Source organism: Podarcis vaucheri (genome assembly GCF_965113315.1).
Source record: "Podarcis vaucheri genome assembly, chromosome: 11".
In the NCBI taxonomy this organism is placed as follows: domain Eukaryota; kingdom Metazoa; phylum Chordata; class Lepidosauria; order Squamata; family Lacertidae; genus Podarcis; species Podarcis vaucheri.
In genome coordinates this window covers 38,611,996-38,638,848 of record NC_138749.1, presented here as the reverse complement: position 1 = coordinate 38,638,848, position 26,853 = coordinate 38,611,996, and the positions used below count along the sequence as shown (strand labels likewise).

General features: G+C 45.2%; 2 protein-coding genes across 11 annotated transcripts in view; one reads left to right on the top strand and one right to left on the bottom strand.

Moving 5' to 3' along the window:
- Nucleotides 1-7,984, bottom strand: part of LOC309514381 (uncharacterized protein) — a 68,639-nt gene extending 60,655 nt beyond the window's left edge. For 8 of the 10 annotated variants that reach the window (XM_082191457.1, XM_082191460.1, XM_082191458.1 and 5 more), the window contains exon 1: nucleotides 7,721-7,984. Coding sequence is in view for 4 of the 10 variants with exons in the window: in XM_082191455.1 (XP_082047581.1) it covers nucleotides 7,721-7,771 (51 nt within the window). In the remaining 6 variants the exon portion in view is untranslated. Of the gene's footprint in view, nucleotides 1-5,736; nucleotides 5,824-6,057; nucleotides 6,119-7,720 lie in introns of those variants that run through there. The other 2 variants (XM_082191463.1, XM_082191462.1) reach the window with 2 other exon arrangements.
- A 138-nt stretch (nucleotides 7,985-8,122) lies between these two features.
- Nucleotides 8,123-26,414, top strand: RIOK2 (RIO kinase 2). The gene is made up of 10 exons (XM_082191479.1): nucleotides 8,123-8,328; nucleotides 8,999-9,137; nucleotides 9,917-10,033; nucleotides 10,183-10,358; nucleotides 11,859-11,947; nucleotides 21,000-21,191; nucleotides 21,456-21,548; nucleotides 22,525-23,052; nucleotides 23,968-24,064; nucleotides 26,182-26,414. The coding sequence occupies exons 1-10, from the start codon at nucleotides 8,263-8,265 to the stop codon at nucleotides 26,341-26,343; spliced, it is 1,659 nt and encodes a 552-aa protein (XP_082047605.1). The 5' UTR covers nucleotides 8,123-8,262; the 3' UTR covers nucleotides 26,344-26,414.
- The last annotated feature ends 439 nt before the right edge of the window (nucleotides 26,415-26,853 follow it).

The window sequence follows — 26,853 nt, the reverse complement described above, 5'->3', positions numbered from 1 at the left end:
GCAAAGACAATACATAATGCATATAGAATCAAAATTAGATCAAGTAGGGTAAAGAAATTCCCAGGGGATTGCTTAATTACTTTTAAAGATAGAGAGATGAGAAACTTGATTCTGCAAAGGAACAGAGAGAAAAGACTTTATATTGATGGGAATTATATAATTATATTTAAAGATATTCCAATCAGGTTGTTGAAACGAAGAGAAGCCTACAAGCCACTGGTACAACTACTTAAAAAAAACAAAATTGATTTCAGATGGGAATTTCCGGAAGGTGTCTCATTCTTTTATAAAGGAGTAAAAAGAAGATTGCTAAGTCCTGAGGAAATCGGAAAATTCACAAGAAGATACAAAGAACTACAACAAGGGGAGGAAGAGAGTAAAGGAGCAGAAGGAGGAATAAGAAGGAGGGAAGAATTTGAATTAGGTGAAGAAGAAGAACAGACTGAAAGAGAGTCGGAAGAGGAGGGGGAAGAAGAAGAAGGAGAAGAGACAGAAAGGTTTTAAGCCTAAACTTTTAAATCTAGATAGTGACAAGGAGAATGACGTTAAAATTATGGAACTGGAACATCAATGGAATGAATGATAAGAAGAAACGGAATGGAATTGGACATATTTTAAAGAAGAAGAATCTGGACATTATATGCCTTCAAGAAACGCACGTGGCCAAAAAACATAGGAAAATCCTCATTAACAAAAGGTTAGGGAATGAATTTATATCTTCGGACAAAAAGAAAAAAAGAGGTGTTGTCCTATATATTAAAAACAAAATTGAATCCCGTCAATTATTTAAAGATGAAGAAGGGAGAATAATAGCAGCCCAAATTAAATGGCAAGGCGAAGAATTGATAATTATCGGAATTTATGCTCCAAATGGGAATAAGACAGAATTTTTTAGACTATTGGAAGAAAAACTTTTTGAATACTTGGATAAAAAAATTATAATAATGGGAGATATGAATGGTGTGGTATCAACAGAAATGGATAGATTAAGGAAAGCAAAGAGTAAAGAAGGGAGGTTGCCTAAGACTTTTTTTACGATGATTAAGAACTGTAACCTAATCGATATCTGGAGATTCAGGCACCCTTTAGAAAAACAATTTACGCACCACTCGGAACCAAACCAATCAATGTCAAGAATAGACCAAATATGGGTCTCGAATGAACTCATACCAAGGATTCAAGATGTCGAAATACAGGCTAAAGTTATCTCAGACCACAATCCGATTAAGATGGAGTTAAAAGGAGTTGAAGAGCGAACTTTCAGATGGAGACTGAATGATAACTTATGGGCCGACCAAAAATTTGCTGAAAAAATACAGAAAAAACTGGTAGAATACTTTCAGGATAACTTAGATAAAGGGACAAAACTGAGTACTGTATGGGATGCAAGTAAGGCAGTGGTGAGGGGCCTATGTATCCAGCAAGAAGCATGGAAAAGAAAGAATAAAGAAAAAAAGACAAGAGAGATTTTGAGACAGATTACGGACAACGAACAAAAGCTGATTAAAAAACCCAATAATGAGAAGATAAAGCAGGAAATAAAGGCTCTACAAACCCAATTTGCTATGTTAATAAATAATGAGGTCGAATGGAATATAAAAAGGTTAAGACAAAAAAATTTCGAGTTTGCAAATAAATCTGGAAAATGGCTCGCTTGGCAGGTAAAAAGAAGAAAAGAACAAAAACTAATTAACAAAATCGAATTAAATGGAGAAGAAATTACCGACCCAAAAGAAATCAGGAAAGGGTTTGTGGACTATTATAAACAACTATACAGGAAAAGTGAAAGGAACAACAAAGAAAAAATAGAAAGATATCTGGAAGGAAAGATGTTGAGGAAGATTCCGATAGATCAAAAAGAACAACTAAATGCCCTAATATGTAGAGAAGAAGTAGAAGAAGTGATAAAAGCATTAAAAAGAGGGAAGGCACCGGGCCCTGATGGGTTTACATCAAGTTATTACAAAGAAATGAAAGACACGTTGATAACCCCGCTGACTGAAGTAATGAATAATATATTAAAAGAAAGGGATATTCCAGATACATGGAAAGAGGCGTTTATTACAATAATTCCAAAACAAGATTCGGACCCAACTCAAATTAAGAACTACAGACCCATTTCTTTATTAAATACAGATTATAAGATCTTCGCTGGTGTTTTAGCTAAAAGAATAAAAAAGATACTATCAAAAATCATACATAAAGACCAAGCTGGGTTTCTGCCGGGAAGACAAATAAGTGATAATACAAGAAATATAGTTAACATTATTGAATTCTTATCCAGTAGGTGCGACAAACCAGCATGTCTAATTTTTGTAGACGCGGAGAAAGCGTTCGATAATGTGGTCTGGGACTTTATGATGAAAAACTTAGAGGTGATGGAGGTGGGCCAGGAATTTTTGAATGGCATAAGGGCAATCTACACAGAGCAAAAAGCAAGTCTGATAGTCAATAATGTTATATCTGAAGATATCAAAATAGCTAAGGGAACAAGACAGGGGTGCCCACTCTCGCCACTGTTATTTATAGTGATTCTGGAAACCCTATTAAATGCAATAAGACAAAACAAACAAATTAAAGGGGTGACTTTAGGTAACAATGAATATAAAGTCAAAGCTTACGCAGATGATGTGGTCCTGACAGTGGAAGAGCCGATAGAAAGTATAAAGGAGATTCTGGACGAGATGGGAAAATTTGGTAATATAGCGGGATTTAAATTGAACAAAGGGAAAACAAAAATGATTGTTAAAAATTTGGATCAGGATAAGACTGAATTATTGCAGCAAAGAACAGGGATTGAGGTAGTTAGAAAGGTTAAGTACTTGGGAATATGGCTCTCTGGAAAGAATATTGATCTATATCAAAATAATTACACCCCAGTTTGGAACAGAATAAAAAAAGATCTCGAGACTTGGGCCAGAATGAAATTATCATTCTGGGGGCGAATATCAATGGTTAAGATGATGGTGCTCCCTAAGTTGTTATTTTTGTTTCAAACTATACCCATAATAAAAGGTACAAAAGATTTTAGAGATTGGCAAAAGACGATCTCAAGATATGTCTGGGAAGGGAAGAAGCCCAGAATTAAATTTAAATTACTGACAGAAATAAAAGAAAGAGGTGGCTTCTCCCTACCAGACATGAGATTGTATTACGAGGCAGCATGTTTGTGCTGGTTGAAAGAGTGGGTAAAGTTGGAAAATAAAGAACTTCTAGATTTGGAAGGATATAATAACAGATTTGGGTGGCACGCGTACCTATGGTGCGATAAAAAGAGGGCTCACAAGGGGTTTAGCGATCACGTTTTCAGAGGTGCGTTAATAGAGGTCTGGGATAGATACAAAAACATACTAGAACCAAAAACCCCCCACTGGTTATCCCCGTTAGAGATAATGGGGGTAAAGAAAATCAATATGAGAGGAAAGTGGGGAAAATACGACGAAATGGTGACCAATGAAGGAGGAAAGTGGAAAATAAAACCATACGACCAAGTTAAAGGGTTTACATACGATTGGCTGCACTATTTCCAGATTAATGAAATGTTCAAAAAAGAGGTGAAGGAAAGGGGTTATGAGGAAAAAGAATCTAGATACCAAAAAGAGATAATAAACAATGAACATAAAAATCTGTCAAAAATGTATAAAATACTGCTGGAATGGAATACGAAGGACGAAGAAGTGAGATCAGTGATGGTTCAGTGGGCGAGGGACTTTGGGTACAGTATCCAATTGGAAGATTGGAATAGGTTATGGAAGGTGAATATAAAATTTACGGCGTGTACCTTACTGAAAGAAAACATGATGAAGATGCTTTACAGGTGGTATATGACACCAGTGAAGCTGGCAAAGATGTATAAGGTAGACAATAAATGTTGGAAGTGTGGACAGAAAGAAGGGACATTCTATCATCAATGGTGGGAATGCAAAAAAATTAAAAGGTTTTGGGAGGAGATTTACAACGAAATGAAAAAAATGCTGAGATACACCTTCGCCAAAAAACCAGAAATCTTCCTATTGGGTATGGTAAGAAAGGATATTGAAAGGAAAGATCGCAAACTTTTCCAGTATGCGGTAACGGCTGCTAGAATTGTGTTAGCCCAGAGATGGAAGCAGGAGGAAATCCCAACTGTGGAAGAGTGGAGAGAAAAACTGACAGAATATGTAGAACTTGACAGGTTAACAGGGAAAATTAGATATATCAAAGACCAAAAGTTTATTCAAGACTGGGAGAAATTTGTGGGCTATCTGGAAAATAACTGTGATGTAAATACAACGCTAGTGGGTTTTAAAGAGGCACTGTAAAGACCCAACAAGTATTGTCTATTAGAAATAATGAAAGAAAGGAGGAAAAATGGCAATATGTAAGAATGGAATGTGTAAGAAAGGATAACTATGAATGATTGTCAGTAACGTTGAAGGAAGTCAAAAATGGATAAGAATGTTGTAATATGGATAAAATGTATAATTGGTTGGAAACCAATAAAATTTTAAAATGCAAAAAAAAAAAAAAAAGAAACTGCATTGCCAAATATACCTTCAACAGTATTTTAAAATAGGAATTATGAATGCAAGCCTCAGTTCTTTATTAATGCATTTTATTTCTCATTTTTTATTAAAAGAGCTTTATCCCACTCTTCAATATTTCTCTTTCCAAAATGAGTGGCTAGAATGCTGGACTTGAATACAAATCACCCTCAGCCACAAAGCTCACTGGATGAGCTTGAACCAGCCAAGCCATATTATCCTAACCTAGGACAATGATGCAACTAGAATTGTAAGGCTTCCTCACCATAGATTTGGTGCGGCTGCATTTGGAATGGTGTGTACAATCTAGTAACATCACCTCAGAAAGTATATTGTGAAACTGGAAAAGGTTCAGAAAACAGCAACCAAAACAATCCAGATTCTATCCCCTGCATCTCCAGGTAAAACTGGGAAAGACTCCTGCCTGAAACCCTCGCAAGCTAGAAGAACAATGGTCTGAGTCAGTATAAGGCTGCTATCTATGTTCTTAAAAGTATGGACCACTGAACGATGGTCCTTGAGAAGCAACTAAGCAGTTTTAGTATTGCCAGTGGAACCACAAACCTGCTCCCCCTTTCCAGTTTTTGTGACCAGAAAACAGGAGTATCAACTGAGAAATGCGGGCATCAAGATACACAGTTCAAACAGAATGCAGACTAGTGCAAACCTTGCACTGCTGGCGTGACAGAAGCAACTTTGAACAGCAGCCACATTCTCTGGGGACCACCTCCTACATAATCTACCTTCTGCTATTTAATAATCTTCTATTACGTAGCACAAAAGCACTCAGGACGCACAATCCCAGGCCACTGGGTCTATTCTCTGGAAGGAACTATAGCTGTGCCAAGCAAACCGGTTGAAGCTGAGACCCTCTTTTTGTTTATTTTTGAGCTTGAATGAAGCACTCCTATCTTTTTGTTTATTTTTGAGCTTGAATGAAGCAGTCCTATCATTTGCACTTGTTGCCCTATTTTCAACTTACTAGTTAGTAAGTCCCATTGAACATAAAAGGACTTATTTCTGGCACAGCAAGTTTTACTCTGCACTGGAAGCCAGCAGGGAATATCTAGGAATTAAAAGTGAGTTAACTTTCTAGATTGGGTTTTCACTTTTATTCTAATGAAAATATTATATGAATACACACACACCATTATATAGCCTACAGCAGGTTCCAGAACAACTCAGATTTATTTGTCATGTTCATTTGGCTCACCTCTTAGCCTTGATGCTTAACAACGAACAACGACCATAATTTGAGTGTGTGCTGGGTGCTACATGGCATTTGCGCGGGGGGGGGTACCTTTTTCATTTAAAAATAAGATTTTTTTACTGAAATTTTCTCAAACAATACATAACAAACAAAACATACATAGCAGATCCTGACTGTGATTTTTTTTTTTGGGGGGGGAGCATCCAGAGGACACAAAATAGCTAAGATGCAAAGGTCACCATACGGAAGACCGAAGGAGGTAATTTATATTTTTTTAAGCTAAAGGGGCCTCCCTTCCTATTGAGTTTAGCACTCCATCCATACCTGACTTGCTTCAGAAATTCAAGAAAACCCGCCAGAGAGAATGCTTCTCTTCACATGCTGCCAGGCCCAGACGGGGGGCGGGGGGGGCATATGGGCCACTTGGCCCGGGCCTCTGATTCCAAAGGGGGCCTCGGTCAGCATATTCAGAATCGCAGGGGGTATTTCCCATTTTTTTCTTTATATGCAGATACGGTTCAAGCCTTGAAATAAAATTATTTGTCAGCATAACTTTTGTGAAAATTATTTCTATACTTACTTTTTGTAAGACTTCAGTTATACCCAGGGTAAAAGGGGGGGGGCACATTATCTACCTCTGCCCTGGCTCTGCATGCTGCTGCCCAGGGACGCGGACTTATAAAAAATATTGGGGGGGCCCGGGAAAGCTCATGAATAATAAATAAGCTCATGAATATGCAAATAAAGTGGCTCCGGCACTAAATAGGGCAAGCCACGCCCCCCCAGCCAGCCGATTGGCTGGCTGGGAGGTGTGGCCAGTCGGGATTCCCCTGTTCTCGCGGGATTTCCGGCAGTGCCTTGGCAGTGGCGGTGGTGCTGCGAAGCAGCAAGGCAGGAGCCCCCGCCATTAGGGCGCGCGGCTGGCTGGCTGGCTGGCTGGCTGGCGAAGGAGCAGGTGGGGAGGAGGCGGGGGACGGCGGCGGCGCTCTGCTGGAAGGGCGCCCGAGATTATTGGGGGGGCTGAGCCCCCCCAAAAAAAATTTGAGGGGGCTCGAGCCCCCTCAAGCCCCATGGAGTCGGCGCCTATGCTGCTGCCTGTTTGGCACCAGAGCTGAGGGGAGGCACCCCCTGATCTCTGCCATTGGCCAGGAAACCTAGGGCCCCAGGGAGGCTGCATTCGCTGTCGGGGGGAAAGGTCGGGGTACAAATAGATAATAATGATGCTAATTCCCTGCATCTGAGGAAGAACCTGACAGAAAGAAGGGAGTCCTATCTAACCTGGTATGCCCCACGGAGAGCCTCAAGGTCCATAAATAGCAACACCCTAGTGGTCCCAGGCCCTAAGGAAGTTAGATTGGCTTCAACCAGAGCCAGGGCCTTTTCAGCACTGGCCCCAACTTGGTGGAACGCTCTGTCTCATGAGACCAGGGCCCTGCAGGATCTGATTTCTTTCCGCAGGGCCTGTAAGACAGAGTTGTTCCGCCTGGCCTTTGGCTTGGAGCCAATTTGATTCCCTCCCCCCCATTTTCTTTTTTCTTTTCCTTCTCGTGCAATGAGGCTTCATTTTAATATTTTAATGTTCCATTATTTTAATGTTGTATTTTATTTTTGTTTTTAAGTTGTAATCATTCATCTTGTTTTTATTATTGCTTGTAAGCCGCTCTGAGCCCGGCCTTGGCTGGGGAGGGCGGGGTATAAATAAAAATTATTATTATTATTATTATTATTAACCCTGTCTGTTGCCAGTGAAGGTGCAGCTTGCTTTCCTTTTCCCTCTCCATTCATTTTCCTTTTCATATCGTGCTTATTAGATTGTGAGCCCATGCGCAGGGGCTGGACTGCCTCTTGACACGTGCCCATCGTTCAGACGAGCGGGCCGTCTGAAGGATGGCGGGTAAAGTCACAGCTTTTGCGTCACTGAAAGCGACGTCGCCGCCTGCTCCACCGACTCCTGGCAAGAAGCAAAACACTCTCCCACGAACGCTACCTTGGCCGCGGCCCGAGGCAAAGGGACGGGGCGCTCGCCGCGCGAAGCCATGGCTCTCTCAACGAAAGAGGCCACCGCCAACAAGCCCTCTCCTCAGCCCGTTCCTCCCGCGCGACGCGTTTCCTAGGCAACGGGTCCTGCCAGGTACATACGAGCATTCACGGAGTATTTAAAGGGGGGACATAACTCGGGAAGTTTGAGGTACCCGCGTACTTATATTACAGAACTTCGAATTATAAACGAGCCGTACAGCGGTAACGATGCGGGGAAAGAAGACGCGATTAGCGTCTACATAGCTGCAAGGACCTGAGAGAGAAAGAGAGAGAGAGACCACGCCCACATCGAAGAACTTAACTCCGTCCTGACGGCAGGAGGCGGTTTGCGTGCTCCTTTCTGCGCGTGCGCAACAGCCGACGGAGACTGCGTGTGTGCGTAAGCGGAACGAGGAGAAAAGCTGCGGGCCGACTCACATGCGGCTTGGGTCCAGAGCGTGGCTGGGACCTTCCATTCAAGAGGGCGGGGGTGTTTAGGCGGACGAAACCATGGGGAAGCTGAACGTCGTTTTGCTTCGCTATCTTTCCCGAGAACACTTCAGAGTACTAACTGCGGTAAGGATCACTTGGCGATCGGTTCCAGGGACTCATAAGAGAGGCCTGGACCAGGGCTTGGCCCCTGGTGGCCAAAAACAGGTTGAGGCCGGGTCTGGGTGGTAGAGATCTGGGAAATCATGGCTTCCGCGGGTGTCTTTGCAAACCTCATGTGCGCTTCTGAAAGGACGCAAATTGACATTAACATGAGTAAGTTTATCCATCAAACAACAAAGATAAGGAAATTTTATGCAAATAAAAAAAAATACGACGATTAATTATCTTGCTGAATATTATGCTTTTAACTTTAGTTTTTCATCCAAGTGGTTTCCTCTCTTCTTCCTTGCGCAAGCCCACTTTATTATTTTGTTTTCTGTGGTCTTTCTACAGAATTGCTCCCACTTGAATCTGCCTGAATCTTAAAATCATCATATGAGACCCTTCTCTGCATCTAATTGAAGAAAGACATGGGGTGGCCTTTAGATGTCAAACTTTTCAGAACTGCATATATGTCTTCATGTTTGAAAAATCCATATTAACACCTGTTCTGTGAGGGCATGAGCCAGTATTTAAAAGTATTAAATGCAAGCACCAGAAAGGAGGCTATATGTTCAAAAACAGGAGGCATGATGTAGGAAACTATGCTTATCAAAATAAAGAGTATTTATCATGCTATGTTTTGCTGTTACAGGTGGAAATGGGCATGAAGAACCATGAAATAGTCCCTGCCAGCTTGATTGCCTCCATTGCTAGTCTCAAACATGGGGGATGTAACAAAATTTTGAGAGAATTAGCAAAGCACAGGCTCTTGGCTTATGAACGAACTAAAAGTGAGTATAAATGGGGTGCCTGCACACATTGTTGTTTCAGTGCATTTTTTATGAAAGCCGCCATTGGTTGGTAGCCAACACTGCACAAGTGAAATTCCCCTTCCTCTCATCCCACTGTGCCCCCTCGTAAACATACGGCAAATAGTTCTCCAACACTCCCAAGCACATGTAGTGGGAAGGAGAGGAAAGAGAGATCCCATTGCATGGGCAGAAGTTGTTCTACCTGCAGACAGGAACCACTGGGTATCACCTGTTGAAAACTAGAGGAAACCAGCAATATTTGGTTGCCAACCGAGGTGCCTTAAATAAGTTGTTTCAACTCATACCCACATTTAATTACATGCTGTTGCTCTGAATATAGAATTCCTCTTGCCTGAACAATATGGATCACAGGAATTGTTGGGGGGAAAGTTCTCTTTGGAGAGCCAGTGTGGTGTAGTGGTTAAGAACGGTAGACTCGTAATCTGGGGAACCGGGTTCGTGTCTCCGCTCCTCCACATGCAGCTGCTGGGTGACCTTGGGCTAGTCACACTTCTCTGAAGTCTCTCAGCCTCACTCACCTCGCAGAGTGTTTGTTGTGGGGGAGGAAGGGAAAGGAGAATGTTAGCCGCTTTGAGACTCCTTCGGGTAGTGATAAAGCGGGATATCAAATCCAAACTCCTCTTATTCTCTTTGGAGGACTGCTGACTTTGCTTAAGTATTTTGGGTGTTTTAAAAGGACACACTGCATAATCATGATAAGCACAGTGTGATGTGATGCACTTATTTTACTTCTACAGCTGTCCAAGGTTATCGATTAACTAATGGAGGATATGATTACTTAGCCTTGAAAACTCTTTCTTCTCGACAAGTTATCTGTTCTGTTGGAAACCAGATGGGCGTTGGAAAAGAATCAGGTATTTTCAAGCTTCAGATTGGGGGACAGTGTCATGAAATGTAGCAGATATATCAAAAAACGTAGGCACGTACCAAAGTGTAAATTTTGAATGTGTTAAAAGCTATTTTTTTACCTTGCTTCTAATTGTATTGAATCTTTGTTTTAAAGATATTTATATTGTTGCAAATGAAGAAGAGCAGCAACTTGCATTGAAGCTGCATAGACTTGGGAGGACATCCTTTCGGAACTTAAAAAACAAGCGTGATTACCACAAGCACAGAAACAAGATGTCCTGGCTATACCTTTCGCGTCTTGCTGCAATGAAGGAATTTGCCTACATGAAGGTACTGTTGGTTGTTTTCCCCCTAGTTCTCCTAAATCTGGGCCCATCGTAACTAGGCTTCAGCCAGAAGTTACAGAAAGGTCTACACTGGTTTCCTCTAACTTTATTCTCACCTGTCAAGATGATGGACACGACCCATTTTTAACTGATTACTACTTCCACATGTCCCCATCCAATTTCTAAGATTATCCATGGGCTCTTTTTAACGCCTGTACCATCTCTGAAGCAGCAGCTAGCCCAGTGGCAACTCAATATGTGTTGGCCGTGAAAAAGGTGAATTCTGTAATAAGGGTTACCAGAAAAAGCCGTGAAAATTAAAACTGGCACCATTCTTCATTGTCTGTACATAAGTCTATATTGCAACTACAACTGGGGATCCTGTGCCTAGTTCTGATAATCTCCACATCATGTCTGAGCAGGTATTTTGAACCTAGATCTTCTCAATCCTAGTCTGTTTAGGTGGTTTTAAAGGGGGTAGACATGGAAGATAAAGCTGTCAGGGACTATTAGCCATATAGCTAAGTGGAACATTCTGAAGGGGTAAGAGAAAGGGAGAGTTGTTGCCTTCATGGTCTGCTTGTGATTCTTCAAAGCATTTGCTCAGTCACTTTGAGAAACTGAATACTACATGGGACTGGCTGAAATGACTGGCAGAATCCGGGATCAGGGAAAAGAGACGGCGGAAGAAGATTGGAAGAAATTTAAGATTTATCTTAAGAGACATTGTAAAATTAATGAGTGTTAAAATGTTGTGGCTATAGAAGTATGCGGATTACAGCTGTAAAGATTAGGTTAAAGGAAAAGAAAGGATTACAATTAGATTAAATTAAGGGTGAGGATTTGCTGAACTAAATATTTGAAATTGGAATGCAGAAAGGGGAGGTATGAGGAGGTCGGTGAAGTAAGTTTTAAGAGAATAAGGATTTGAAATTATATTTGTTTGTCTTTGTGTGTGTTTGTATTGTGTTTGATTTTATAATTTGTGAAAAATTAATAAATATCTTTAAAAAAAAGAGAGAGAGAAACTGAATACTATGGTACCTCGGGTTAAGTACTTAATTCGTTCCGGAGGTCCGTTCTTAACCTGAAGCACCACTTTAGCTAATGGGGCCTCCTGCTGCTGCCGCGCCGCCGGAGCACGATTTCTGTTCTTATCCTGAAGCAAAGTTCTTAACCCGAGGTACTATTTCTGGGTTAGCGGAGTCTGTAACCTGAAGCATCTGTAACCCGAGGTACCACTGTACTGAACTTTAGTCGGATCCTGCAGGCCTCTTATGTCCATATCACATTCTTACAATATGATGGATTTTATTTTGTTTTATTGTTATCTGGTGTGTGTTTCTCTTATATGAAGCTTATTTCATTTGTGCCATAAACTAGTACTCAGCATTAAAACTCCGAGTGAGTACATTAACACACTGGAATATTAATATGTACTTAACTCAAATAGAAGGACATGCACTGATTTTTAAAAATACATTTTTTTCCTTCTTTTGGCCAGGCTTTGCATGATAGAAAATTTCCTGTTCCAAAACCATATGACTACAATAGACACGCAGTCGTAATGGAACTTGTCAATGGTTACCCTTTGTAAGTATGAAGGTATTTTCTCAGGGATGCTTCTGTTCAATATGATTTATAGATTGCTAGTAGTAGATGTTTGGACAAAGCAGCAGCAGTGTAATAGTAACTTTCTTAGGTATCAGAGTTAAGAAAACCCCTGTAGGAAAGACCTTAGACATCACTGCAGGCTGGGATTGACAGTACTGTAATTGGTTTTCGTTAAAAGCCATTGGTCTGACTTTGTACATGACAGGGCCTTATTTATATTTTTGATAACTGGGAAGCAAGCTGTACCTGTATATTTCCCTTGACTTCCATTTCTTAAATAATGAAACTAAGAATTACCAAAATCTAAACAGTGTTGAAATTGCTGATTACTTGGAAATATTCACTAGAGCCCTACATTTCATACTAAAGCATGCAGAAGAGACAGTTCCTTAAGAAAGCATGTAATTATTTCCATAAACCCTGGATGATTAAGGAAAGCAGAAAAGATTGGTTTAAAGGGGTCTTCTAGGCGAACTCTTTTGGCCATATAAAGCAACATGTGTTAGAAGTAATTTCCTTTTTAAAATAAATGGAGCTCTTCCCCCGTTGAGCAAAATAATATCAAAAAAATTCTGACTGCAGCATAGTATTACTTTTTTCTTCTCCCTCTCTCTCCACATTCCCCTCCAACCCCAGGCTGGGTATTTTAAAAAACAGGTCTTCCAACACATCTGTCAGCAACATCAATATAATTCTTTGTAATGGTAGATCATGCCCTCAAATTGATTGATTAATTGGAATGTCTAAAACTTTAAATAAACCTCTGCCCATAGCCTTGCAATCTACAAAAATGGATGTGGTTGGTATGTCTGTTCTACACATTTAGATGTTGGCACAGCAAGTCAGAAATGTATGGTTGTAAGAACACAGAAGCGCCCTGCTCAAAGGCCCGCCTAGTCGATCATCCTGTTCTTACACTGACCAGTCATGTGCCTATGAAATGTTTGCGCTAGCTATCTTATTTTTTTTTGAAATTTTATTGCATAGTGCATATTTTTATAATAACTAGTATTATTACTGAGACAATAAATTATAATACCACTGGTTTTAAATTGTCTTTTGGATTATTATTTTTTAAACAATACAAATCACTAAAGTTTGCCCACTAATGTGCTGACTGCGTGTATTTGCACAGCTAAAGGCATTTGTGTCCAATCTGACCTTCATTTGTCTTCCTGGATCAAAACTAAATTGGCTGCAGCTGAAAAACAAGGTCACGTTATAAATGTGATATGGTAAGGCATCTGAAATGAGCTGCCTAATCAAAAACGAATCTATTTCAAAACTTGAATTAATTAAACATTGTCAGGGGTTCAGAAGCAGAGACGCAGAGAAGGGTGGAAACAGAGAGCGAGGGGGAGGAAGCCGAAGGGAGAATGAGTGATGATGACGACCCGAGATCTCCAAGCCTAAGCAGTGAGTCAGAGGACTCCCAAAAGGGAGCCCCAGTGAGCAGAGCAAGGGGGGGATCCGGGGGGACACCCCAGGAGGAAGGGAACAGAGGAGATTCAGAGAGCAGCAGCTGGAAGTCGGGACCCACGCTCAAGACTGAGAGCAGCAGGGAGGAAGGCAGCCAGGCATCGGGTTCCGGAGGCCGTCAGCAGGAGGGAGGGCACGAGTCAGGGGTGGTCACGCCCTCCTCAGAGAGCGAGGCAACGGTCAAGAGGAAAGTAGAGAGTTGGGCGCGCGCGCCAAGTTCAAATGCAGCGGAAGCTGGAGCAGTAAGCAGCCCGGAGAGTGAGCCAGGTCCCAAAGCCCGCCGAAAGGAAGCGGAAGGATCAGGGGGGTCAGCGTCAGAGGAGAGTAGAAGGGAGGAGTCCCAGGGGGGCAGAAGGACCCAGAGACGTAGGGAGAGGCGAAGGAGGTGGAGCAAGGCTAGGGTATTAAGCTGGTGTGCAAGAGGCGGGGACTCAGATGGGTCTTCGCCGACCTAGGGCAGAAGGTGTAGAGCTGCACGCTGCAGTTCGGAAATGAAACCTGTAACTCAATAAAGACTCTTTTAAAGTGGACGCTGTGTGGCGTGGTCCTATGTGAGCTGGGACCTGGTAGCAGCTCTGACAGTAAGACCCATCTCATCAAAGCTTCAGAAACCTGAAACCTCGCAGCGGGAGCAGAAGCCGCTAGGGGAGGAAGAGGGGTGTCTGTAAGCAAGCTCACAAAGGTTAGCGAGATGACGGAAGAACAGAGGATCTCCGCGCTGCAAGAGGCAGTGACCCAGTTGTCCTCAGAGGTATTGGCTTCCAAGAAACGGGAGGAGGAGACTACAGCCGCCTACAGAGACCTACACGCCAGGTTTGAAATGCTTGTTAAGCAAGGGCAACCGGGACCCAGACCGGAGGGCGTGGGATTGGCACGGAGAGCAGGAGGGCTTGTGGCTCACTTCGATGGGACTTTGCAACAGTACCCTAATTTTAGAGCAGACGTAATGTGCGCACTGCAACTGCTGGCAAAAGACTTTAGAGATGAGGAAGAGAAGGTGGGGTTCATATTGTCCCATTTGCATGGGGATGCCAAAGCCTGGCTGCGCAATTTGTGGAGGGATAAAGATCCGGCGCTTCAGAATGCAGATGCCTTTATCAAAGCGATGGATGCGTGTTTTTTGTCTACTATTGATGTGGATCTTGCCAGACGGGAGATTCATGGACTAAAACAAGGGAGGGCGAGCGTCCGGCAGTATCACGCCCGATTTTTTGCGCTGGTCAGTGCTTTAGAATGGGATCGGGATTCGCCCCCTGTCAGAGACCTCTTCTGGGAGGGTCTAAGTTCTGCGGTTAAGGATGAAATTGCAAGGGGGGAGAGGCCCCGAAGCACGCAGGAGGTGGTCCAAAGGGCGCTGACTGTGGGGGTGAGGCTGGAAGAACGTCCATGGTGCAGAGATGAAGGACGTGGAGGGCGCGAAGCAGCGAGAAGTTTCTCTTTCGTTCCGAGGGAAGCAGCGCGTGCGCAATCCACACCTCCGCCAGGAGGGGGAGGGGAACCGATGGAGGTTGGAGGTGCAAGGGCTCAGTCAGCAGCCAGAGCCCTAGCACCGGCAGCAGTGAAAGCGAAGCCTCCTAGAGGGAACAGGAAGTGTTACATCTGCGAGGATCCAGGCCATTTGGCGAAGGAGTGTCCCCGGAGGCTCCACAAGCACACTGCAGCCTCAGCAATGGTGACTGCAGCAACGCAGCAAGGAGAACCACAGCAGGGAAACGACGATGTCTGGCTGGAGACGGAGGCACTGGGGCCCAGCCAGACGCATCTGTGAAGCAGTCCCCAGCGATATTGCAACCCACGGATCCCCTCCCACCCAAACCAGTAGTGCAGCTCACAGCGTCTCTCCAGCTACCCAACGGCGTCACTATCGAAGTGCCGCTTTCTGTGGATTCTGGAAGCAACGCAGACTTTATAGCGCAGAGCTTTGTGGAGCAGCACGCTATACAGCTATTGCCTGCCACTCTGCCCCTGCAAGTCGTCACAGTGGATGGCAGAGAGTTGCTAGGGGGGCAGGTGGTGAAGCAGACGCCACCAATGGTGATGCGCCTTGGCAACCACAGGGAAGTCATCAGTTTTAATGTCACCCAACTGTCGGACACGCCCATTGTGTTGGGCATGAGTTGGCTGGACAGGCACAGTCCGACACTGGCTTGGTACCAGAGACAACTGATCTTCGGCTCCTCTTATTGCGCAGAACACTGCATCCTGCCCCGACGGGAGGGAGAGGAGGAGGAATCACAACTGCAGTTGGGAACGTTGCAAGCGGTCCCCCACAAATACGCGAACTTTTTGGAGGTCTTCTGCGAGAAGGAGGCGGACAAGCTACCCCCTCACCGGCCATATGACTGCAAGATTGACCTCCTACCGGGGGCGACGCTGCCGAAGGGGCGGCTATACTCCATGTCTGAAGATGAAATGCAGGAACTCAAACAGTTCATCGAGCATAATCTGGAGCGTGGCTTCATCAGAGAGTCCAAGGCAGTGGGGGGCAGTCCCGTTTTCTTCGTGAAAAAGAAAGACACGCCCCAAAAAAGACTCGTTGTGGACTACCGCCTTTTGAACCAGATGACCAAACCGTCTGATTACCCCATGCCCAGGATTGACGACCTCCTCGCGACGGTGCGCAAGGGACGCGTGTTCACCAAGTTGGACCTACGAGGGGCGTACAATCTCATCCGCATGCGGGAGGGCGATGAGTGGAAGACGGCCATGTTCACACCGCTGGGCACCTACGAGTACAGGGTTATGCCCTTTGGATTACAAAATGGCTCTCACTGTTTTCAAGCTTTTATGCATCACGTGTTGGAGGGACTCCTCTACAAGACATGCGTCTGCTTCCTGGATGACATCCTGATTTTCTCGGACTCGCAGCAAGCTCACGACCGAGACGTGAGGGAGGTGCTCAGCAGGTTGCAACAACATAGACTGTACGCCAAGCTGGAGAAGTGCCAGTTCGACACGACGGAGGTGGATTTCCTGGGATACAAGTTGTCGGACAAGGGGATAGCCATGGACAGCACCAAGGTTCGTGCGGTATTGGATTGGAAGAGCCCGCGCAACCGGAAGGAGGTCCAGCGGTTTGTCGGCTTCGCCAACTTCTATCGCAAGTTTATCAAGGGGTTCGCGATGCAGACGGCAGCAATTACGGACACGCTCAGCTCCAAAAAAAAGAAATTCATCTGGACGGAGCAGGCGGAGCAGTCCTTTCAAGCGCTCAAGCATCTCTTCGCATCGGAGAAGCAACTGCTGCATATCGACCCCAGTAAACCGTTGAGGGTAGAGACAGACGCGTCAGACAGAGCCGTGGGAGCTGTTCTGCTGCAGCGAGACCCGCAGGGGGTGTGGCGGCCGGGAGCGTTCTACTCCAGAAAGCTCAGCAAGTCGGAGCAGAACTACACCATCTGGGACAGGGAGTTGCTGGCCATTCATGCAGCTTTCAAGGCGTGGAGGCACTTCCTAATCGGCGCCAAGCACACGGTGCAGGTCTGCACGGACCACAAGAATCTGGAGCACTGGCGCACGGCTCAGTTCCTGAACCAGAGGCAGATACGTTGGGCGGAGTTCTTTGCTGACTTCAATTTCCGAATAGAGTACGTCCCAGGCGACACCAACATCATGGCGGATGCACTGTCCCGGAAACCGCAATACCTAGAAGAGGTGACGCCAGCGGCGGCCATGCACATCTTCGCACCGACGGCGTGGGCGTGTGCCTCAGCTACAGTAGACCTGGATGCGGTGCGACGTGCATTGCGGGACGACTCATTCGCGCAAGACAAGATGGCGGAACTGCTCAGAGGCACGGCTACCACGGACGAGTTCCAGGTGCGGGACGGCTTGCTCCTACGCAAAGGGGCTGTCTATGTACCAGGAGACGACCTTCGCGCCAAGGTACTGCAACAGTTGCACGACGCACCCACGGCCGGTCACTTTGGCACAGAGAAAACGATGGAATTAGTCGCGAGAGACTTCTGGTGGCCCAGGCTGAGAGGGGAAGTCGCGGACTACGTCGCGAGGTGCGACACCTGCCAGAGGGCCAAGCCGGTACACAGACCACCGGCGGGACTGTTAGAACCGCTGCAAACGCCGTTTGAACCGTGGGAGAGGGTGGCCCTGGACTTTGTGACGGATTTACCCAGCTCGAGAGGCAAGACAGCTGTGCTAGTGGTGGTGGACTTGTTCACCAAGATGGCACATTTCATTCCGTGTGCGAAGGTGGCCACGGCGGAACAAACCGCCAAACTGTTCATAGATCACGTGTTCAAAGTGCATGGCCTGCCACGGTCTATCCTGTCCGACCGCGGACGCCAGTTCATCTCGTCTTTCTGGCAGAAGCTGATGGGTTTTCTAAATGTCAAGGTCAATCTGGCATCAGCAAGACACCCGCAGACCAACGGGCAAGCAGAGAGGGTCAATGCCATCATGCAGCAGTACCTGAGATGCTATGCCAATCAACAGCCTGCGACGTGGGTGGATTACCTGCCGCTAGCCGAGTTCGCTTACAACAACACGAAGCACGTGTCCACAGGAGTGACGCCGTTCTTTGCCAACAATGGGAGGCATCCCAGAACCTTCCCGGGACTGGAGAGAGTGGGGGAAGGAGAACCACAGACGGCGGACGCGTTCGCGTCAGAGCTGCAGGCGGTCCACGATCAACTCAGACGGCAGCTGGAGCTAGCTAAGCACGCCTACAAGGTGCAAGCTGACAAGCACAGGCGGGTTGGCGAAGTGATCCAAGTGGGAGACTGGGTCTGGTTGGCAGCCCACGCAGTGCCGACCAGGTCACTTGCCAAGAAGAAGTTGGGGCACAAGCAGATCGGTCCGTACCAAGTCGAAGCGCAGATCAACCCGGTAGCCTTCCGACTGGCGCTGCCGGAGGGTTCCAGAATGCATCCGGTGTTCCACAGGTCGGTGCTCACTCCCTACAAGGCACCTCACAGGTTCCAGGAGCCAGGGACGGCGCCAAGTCCGCTCCGGGAACGGACGGAGACGCGGGGGGTGAAGCACCAGGACCACATCAACGAGGTCACGGAGATTTTGGACTCCAGATGGGGGGAAGAGGGAGTCGAATACCTCTTAGCCAGAGAGGGCACCCGGGCCAGCGCCAATAGCTGGGTACCAGACTACGCTTTGGAGGAACCCCTGCTCAAGGACGAGTTTCATGCCCTCTTCCCACACAAACCCATGCCAGCGAGCTTCTTCGACGACTGGTTGTTCACACCCACACTTTCTTCCAGCACGTTCCATGGATTCGACTCAGAAGGGGAACCCGCACGGAGCACCCGTTCCCCAGAAGGTTCACCGGCAGGTTCAGCATCAGGCATCTCGTATTGGTGGGACGATCGACCAGAGGAGCAATGGCGCAGGAAGTGGCTGGAGATGCCAGGTCGAGCGACCGACGCAGAGACTGACATGGACGTGTTCGGGGAGGACCTCGGGTTCGAGCACGGCGGTACAGAGATGGAAGAGCAACAAGTCAACGTCGACGACCGCGAGGGGGAAGACTCGGAGGTCTTCAGTTGGCGGCCACCCACGGGGAGCGACCTGTATCCAGCATTCCCTCCCATGATGATGGAGCACCCAGCACCCACACCTGACAGCGGGGAGGGGGGAAGGGGGGGCTTCGAGGGGGGGATGGATGTCAGGGGTTCAGAAGCAGAGACGCAGAGAAGGGTGGAAACAGAGAGCGAGGGGGAGGAAGCCGAAGGGAGAATGAGTGATGATGACGACCCGAGATCTCCAAGCCTAAGCAGTGAGTCAGAGGACTCCCAAAAGGGAGCCCCAGTGAGCAGAGCAAGGGGGGGATCCGGGGGGACACCCCAGGAGGAAGGGAACAGAGGAGATTCAGAGAGCAGCAGCTGGAAGTCGGGACCCACGCTCAAGACTGAGAGCAGCAGGGAGGAAGGCAGCCAGGCATCGGGTTCCGGAGGCCGTCAGCAGGAGGGAGGGCACGAGTCAGGGGTGGTCACGCCCTCCTCAGAGAGCGAGGCAACGGTCAAGAGGAAAGTAGAGAGTTGGGCGCGCGCGCCAAGTTCAAATGCAGCGGAAGCTGGAGCAGTAAGCAGCCCGGAGAGTGAGCCAGGTCCCAAAGCCCGCCGAAAGGAAGCGGAAGGATCAGGGGGGTCAGCGTCAGAGGAGAGTAGAAGGGAGGAGTCCCAGGGGGGCAGAAGGACCCAGAGACGTAGGGAGAGGCGAAGGAGGTGGAGCAAGGCTAGGGTATTAAGCTGGTGTGCAAGAGGCGGGGACTCAGATGGGTCTTCGCCGACCTAGGGCAGAAGGTGTAGAGCTGCACGCTGCAGTTCGGAAATGAAACCTGTAACTCAATAAAGACTCTTTTAAAGTGGACGCTGTGTGGCGTGGTCCTATGTGAGCTGGGACCTGGTAGCAGCTCTGACAAACATGAATTAAAAAAGAGCATTCCTTTTGAAGTGTTCAGCAGTTCTTGTACTAAATTATAAAAGATTATATAGGAAAGGTATTGCAAAATAGACAACGGATGACTTGATAGCATAAAAGGAGACTTTGTTACCTGTGAGCCAAGATCATCCAAAGTCATCAGCTGAAGAAACTGCTTTGTTAGGTGAAAATCTAGGGTTGTATCCTGACTTGTTTTTGATGGAACTCCACAAACTGGAGGGGGACATTTTTCAATTCCCTCTGCAGTCCCCTTGTCCCCTGCCCCAAATCTGTTTCAGAGGGCTGGGGACCTTCCTGAATAGTACATGGCACAGGGGCTACAGAAAGAAACAGTCTCTCCTCTCTTCTCTCCTTTGTCAATGGGAACGAAAGCTTCCACTGGATTGGAGCAAATGGAAGGAGCCCCTCTCTACAGAGGAAGATGTCTATGAGTCCAACCCATAATTGTTGACTTTCCCAAACTTTTTATTCTCGGAGGCCAATCAGTAATTACGTTACTGTGGAGTCAGCTCCTCCCACCCCCAACAGAGATGTGATTAAGGTCAATACGTGTAAAACAGAATGAGGACAGGAGATGCATCTTTAACACATATTGTGTGATGTAGTGAGAAGGAAGGTGTGGGGAACTCTCTTTTCACAACTGCCTTATTTGGTGCAGCCCATGCTGCACACTTGTGCCTTAAGGTGTGTTTGTGTTACTCATTCTCTGAGAGATTCAAACGTGCCTTATTTCCAGCAAAGGAGTGTGCCGGGAAAATGTGAGAAATGTTTACAAGTAGCTTGTGTCATTGCTGAGAAGTGATGGTGCATGATAATTAATCCATGTGATGACCACACATTTTTCAGGCATGCTGTGTAAATCAGTGAAATCAACAAATAATACCCCCATGTAACCCTAATACACCTCTTCTACATAAAAGTGCAATTTTGTGGGGCCTTTCATCTAGCTTTCCAGATGGCCAGCTACTGAGTAGGTTTTGTGAGTGAATTTTCAGCCGAATTAGATTTGATCTCTCTTAGGCAAATTCAGTGGACTCCCCAATGTATCATGTTGGCATAATATTATTGGTTTTTCCCTCCTAGTTGAGGCATCCATTTGATCATACCCATAATATTCTGGTGACTTTGTTTTATCACGTAGATGTCAAGTCCATCATCTTGAAGACCCTGCCTCTCTGTATAGTGAGCTAATGGAATTAATCGTGAAACTTGCCAACCACGGATTGATCCATGGTGATTTCAATGAGTTCAATCTCATGTTGGATAGTGAAGATCGAGTCACAATGATTGATTTCCCGCAGATGGTGTCAACATCTCACCCAAATGCTGAATGGTATGTGATGAGCAGCCTCTGTGTATTATCAAGGTGTGGCCATTTGATGACATTGAGCAGGTTTGTGGGGTCCTCGTAAGCCTGGCGTAGCATGTCGTGCAAACCAGACTGTTGACTGGAGAAGATGTTTTACGAATTCCAGAACAGAGCTCAAAAACGTGAAAAGTGGAATTGATGCTTGAGTAATGAAGAACCTATGGTAGTGGGGTGTTTGTAAATTGAACACACCTTTTTAAAGTAACCTGTGAAACTTCTTTTGTTCAGGTACTTTGACAGAGATGTGAAATGCATTCGTGACTTCTTTATGAAACGTTTCAGCTATGAAAGTGAACTCTATCCAACTTTCAAGGACGTAAGGTAAGTTTGTGGGCATGTTTAGAAACCAAGAGTTGTTTCGCACCTCAAATTCTACCTCTATACCTGTGTTTCCCAAACTTGGGTATCCAGCTGCTTTCGGACTACAATTCCCATCATCGCTGACCACTGACGGCAGTTGTAGTCCCAATACAACTGGAGACCCAAGTTTGGGAAACACTGCTCTTCACAGTGCATTCAGATTGTTCCCAGAGAGGCATTTGTCCTCATGGAAGTTAAGCCTGAACCGAGGCTCCATGGATAGAAACACAAGTTTACAGCCATGATTTCTGCAACTATCACAGTAACATGCATTAACTATTTCTATTTGAGGGCCTGAGTCACGCATTACAATTCTCATCCGAACGTGTCTCTGGAGAAAGTATAAGTAAAGTCAGTTTAGTGCCAGATATAGATCAGATAAACTATTGGTTTATGCATCTGTCTTATGCTAAATATATATGTCATTTTCTGATTCTCTCTTAAGCTGTATGGCAGAGAGGCAATTGTTTTGCATCATGTGCTGTTTGATAATCGTGAAAGGATGGATGCGTTTCAATCCACTGAACTACCATCTTTTTTCATATTTATTCTTCAATATCTTATTCTTCAATAAAGACTCTTCTAGATCTGGAGGATGTCTTCCACTGTTCCTCGTTCCAGTCATTATTTAATCCCTTTCAGTATCTGATCCTCCTCTTCCCTCCTTTTTTAAAAAAGAGCTGAATTTATTTGCAACAGACAGCTAATCTTTTTATTGGATTACAGCTGCTTCAGAATCGCACCTTAGGATTCCAGTTCTTCTACGGGGGCGGGGGGGGCATTTTTTTGTTAAAGTATATCACATCAGGATGTGCTTCAGTGTATGGGTATAAAATCACAAGTCCAGCATTACTTTGATAACTTTGTTCTAAAAGTGTACTTGCATTAAATGGAGACTCAGTTCCTGCTTGACTTTTCTCTTTTCCCGCATTGCCAGGAGGGCATGTTCTCTTGATGTCGAAATTGCAGCCAGCGGTTACACCAAAGAAATGCAGGAAGATGATGAGCTTCTTCACCCAGCCGGCCCTCATGATGAGGGCAACGAAACTGCGTGTTCTCCCGGTGCACAAGGTTCTGAAGGGGCAGAAACACTATGTAGCGGCACAGATCAAAAGACTGAAGGGGACTTCACAGAGGAGGTTGAAGATGCCACCGAAGATTTGGGGCAAAGCAGCGAAGAAGAAGAAGATGATGATAGCGCAGATGAAAGTGAGCAGAGTTTAGATTTGCGGGAGTTCGCCTGTGCCTTACAACAAGCTGAAGGGCAAATTATTGCTGCTCGAGACAGGGCTAACGCAGGCTGCTCTGTAATTGATTTTTCTGAGGATGAAAAGAAAATTGAAAAATCTACCAAAATTGAAGATCAAACAGGTCAGGGAGAAGAGCCTGCTGACAAGGACTGCGAAGATGAATGCCCTGATCTGGTTGACTTGTCAACATTAAACAGAGAATTCAGGCCTTTCAGGTATGAATTTATATTGATCATTCAGGGTTCTTCAGATACTGGGTTTTTTGCTTGTTTTTCCTCTTTCCAAAACGGAAGCTCCCCAAGCGTTGAGCATATTTCTTTTCCGAAACTCTCCCATCAGATTCAAAGCAGTGGGTGCGTTTTAAATAGTAGCATGTGTAATGACCTTTTTGTTACAATGTAATATTCAGGGACTAATTGAATAGAAATGTTATACATTACTTGATTCAGCACTGGCATGCTTTGACCCTCATGGAGAAATTTTTAAATGATACCAGCTATAATCTCTCGTACATTTTGTACTCGTGTCAACTTGCTCCTACTTGATTTGCTCTGCTAGTGGAGGGAGCACAAATTATTCATTGCATCAGGCCCTGCCTTATTGCTGCTTTCAGATACTGTTCCCTCTTCATCAGTTCGCTAACAAAATTGCCTAAGCTGAGTAGTTAACCACACTGGCTAGCCTGCATTTTGTTTAATGAAATTAGACTTCTATTGGCTTCTTACATAGAAAACCGAGATTGCAAAAGGAGGCTGACAGGTCCTTACGCTGCCTTCATTGGAAGTGAAGTCACTCAAGGCATGGCAGGCTAGGCAGAGAGTGAGCCTGTGTCAATCTTAGTGGCTGTTTGCAAGCAATAAAGATTCAAGAGCACCTTTGGGTTAACAATATTCATGCCATATGAAACGAACGTCCTTGAGACTGGAAGGTCTGTTGAACAAACCCATTTCATTCTCGCAAGTTTTGTGTAGGTGAATATCCTGGTGGATTGTGCCCATTATCAATATCTGTTTGGGTGAAATAGTTGCTGTTTCTAAATGTAAATGTTGCAACTGAATCATCGCGGAAGAGTTGATTGGTAAAAGTTGGATTAAAAATGGCTGACTACAAGCATCTGTTCTGTATTGCAGAAATGAGGAAAGCCTATGTCACATCAATGACCACAGGACAAGAACTACTAGCATGACTTCAGTAGGCAGTATGGGAAGTCGTTCAACAATTCCTCCAGTAAGTCCTACATAAGTAATGAGAAAACTGGCCCTCCAGAAATTCATTGGCCTGCTGCTCCCATCATCCCTGGCCTTACAGCTTGGGGCTGGTGGAAGTTGTAGTTCAACATCCCCTTCCTACTTTATATAATGTTCTGAGACTTAGAGCTCAGTCCCTCTAAAACTACCCCAGCACGGCTGCTGCTTAGATCATTGGGACATTGCAGGCCAATGGATTATGCCTTCAGTTAACTTGTTATGTCTCTCACTGAGCTAGGACCCTTCTTTCACCTGATACTGATCATGTGATTCTTTTTCTGTATTCATAAGTGTAAATGGCTGGGGATTTTTGAAAGCACAATTAGAATTATTCTGAAACTTGCAAAAGTTGTTACCTTCTAGTCAAATCCAGATCCATTGTCGGCTCCTGAAAGCCTAAGATAATGAACTGTTGTCATTGTCCCTGAAGTTTCCGCTGTTAAAGATATTTTTAAAAATTTAAATATTATCTTGCTCCACCTAAAGCATAATGCCAAGGTTCCAGTGCTTCAGCCACTCTTGTGTGTAACCCAGTTTTGAATCACTGCCACCTCTGCTTTCCAAGCAGCTGGTATACTGCGTACAATCAAGGGGTGTGGGGATATTAGCAGCTTTGGTTGATGCTTCATGTGTATACTCCATAGGTCTTTATTGAGCTGTGGTGGTTTCATTTATCCTAAAGTGCCTCTATGTGGCTTGTATAAGTTACTCAGCACCTTGGGATACTGGGTGGAGAAAGGTTATAGAAAACATGGGTTGTGGTGAGTCATATTTCATTATCTTTTTTAACATAGGCGATCAAGCAATATTTTTATTTGTTAACAGGTTCTAAAAGAGCGTTGCATTTTTAAATAGTTGTAACAGGAGAATTCTGTTGAAACCCTCCCCCCCCCCCGACTTCATCCAAGCTAAATTAAATTTTGCAATTAGAAATCATGAATATAAACACAAGGGTCCTACGCCTTCATTGGTCAGATTGAATCACCAGCTTATCCGAGGGGGTGGAGGAATCTGCTTCTTTATTTTCTTGGACACCCACCAGGACACTTCCCCCCCCCCAAGACTGAGAGCACTCTCTCTGACAAAGGCACTGCTCTCTTCTTTTTTCATTACCAACTGGGAATAGTATACCAGACCCTAAGAGTACAATCTGAACGGGCCAGTGCATTCCACTCCTGGAGCCCAGCAATCTGCTGACAAAAGGGATGGACTGAAAACAATTCTTTGTCTTCCAAATTCTTTAAATTCCTAGTAAATGGTTGCTGCTAGACTGACAAAAGGAGGGAAGTATTTCTGCAGAAAGGGGAAAGCAACAACTCAAAAATAATAGAATTCTAATTGCACATAGGCACTGTTCTTAAGTCTCATTGAAACAGATCATTTTCAGTACTCAAAAACAGTTTCTTGCACACCTGTGTAAGAGATTTTTTTAAAGGAAAGACTGAGACAGAAAGGCAGGTTGGAAAAATGCAGGCAGTGGGGCCTTGAAGCCGCCCAAAGTCCTGCATTCTGATAATTTATGCTCCGTTGGCATAACCACAGCTCTGTAGTCAACCTAAAGCTTCTATTGATGCATTGAACTCAGGATAGCTCAGCTGGTAGAGTATAAGACTCTTAATTTCAGGGTCGTGGGTTTGAGCTCCGCATTGGACAGAAGATTCCTGCATTGCAGGAGTTTGAACTAGATGACCCTCGTGGTCCCTTCCAACTCTGATTCTCTGACACATGCAAACGTCCGAGTTAGATCAGTGCAGTTTGTGAGGAATTCATTACTTGTCTCAGCCACAAGGGGGAGTAGTATTCTTCCAAACTAGCTCAAAATTCTCAAGATTCCAAAAATGTTCCGGCTTGCTTTTGCGTGTCTTCCCTCTGTCGTTGCACAATTCCACTGGCCAGTTTTTTTACCCTGCCCAGGTTGTTTAGACTGAGAAACTATTGTTCATTAATTCCAGAAAAGCCGCTGCCTGTTAAAGCTCGTTAAACCGTGCATTTGTTTTGTGCCATGTCACTCCTTGTATCCAACCTATTTTGAGTTCTCAAAGGGTCACTTGACTTGCAAGCCAGACCTAACGTCTGGGTTTTGAAAATGTCTTGCAGGAGCTGATAAAACAAAAGATCAAGCGCCAGCTGACGAAACAGCAAAAAGCCGCTCTGAGACGGCGGTTGCAGAAAGGAGAAGCAAACGTTTACACAAAACAGCGACGGGAACACATGCACAACATCAAGTCGAGTTTGGACACAGCCAGCTTCTGGGGCTGACATCCTACAGAAAGATCTTCCTTCTTTCCCCATGCCTTGCAAATCAATGAAAGAGATGGCTTTCTGCTTAACCAACATGTCAAGTTGTGTTCTTTCTCTTGTAGCCTGAGACAAGCCTTCAAGGCCTACTCTGTGGCAGCCCCAAGTTCAGATGCGCCCAGTGAGATTTCTTATTTGTTTTTTGTTTTTTTTTACTTGAGATGGTTCACACTTACTGGAGTGTTTCACTTCGCTTGTTGAGAGCAGGAGGCTCCATCTTGCATGGTGGCCCAGATCTTGCCTCAGGAGCCAGCTGGCTATGTCACTTGGCCTTCAGGAAGCCCGCTTCTAGAGGACTCCACTCATTGTTTACTATGCCACTTTGTTCAGAAACAGAAGCCAAAAACTTCCACAGGCAGTAAAATTCTAAGAGAATGCAAACTAAGAGCAGCAAACTCCCAGTTTTCAGGTGGCTGGACTGAAAATATAACCCATCTCATACTATGCATATAGACACAAGGCTCAGTGAGT

Bases quoted from the DNA above. Each gene is read 5' to 3' on its own strand.
- RIOK2 (XM_082191479.1), top strand. From the start codon at position 8,263: ATGGGGAAGCTGAACGTCGTTTTGCTTCGCTATCTTTCCCGAGAACAC. The intron at 8,329-8,998 runs GTAAGGATCACT...TTGCTGTTACAG, and splicing joins ACTTCAGAGTACTAACTGCG to GTGGAAATGGGCATGAAGAA. The intron at 10,359-11,858 runs GTACTGTTGGTT...TCTTTTGGCCAG, and splicing joins AGGAATTTGCCTACATGAAG to GCTTTGCATGATAGAAAATT.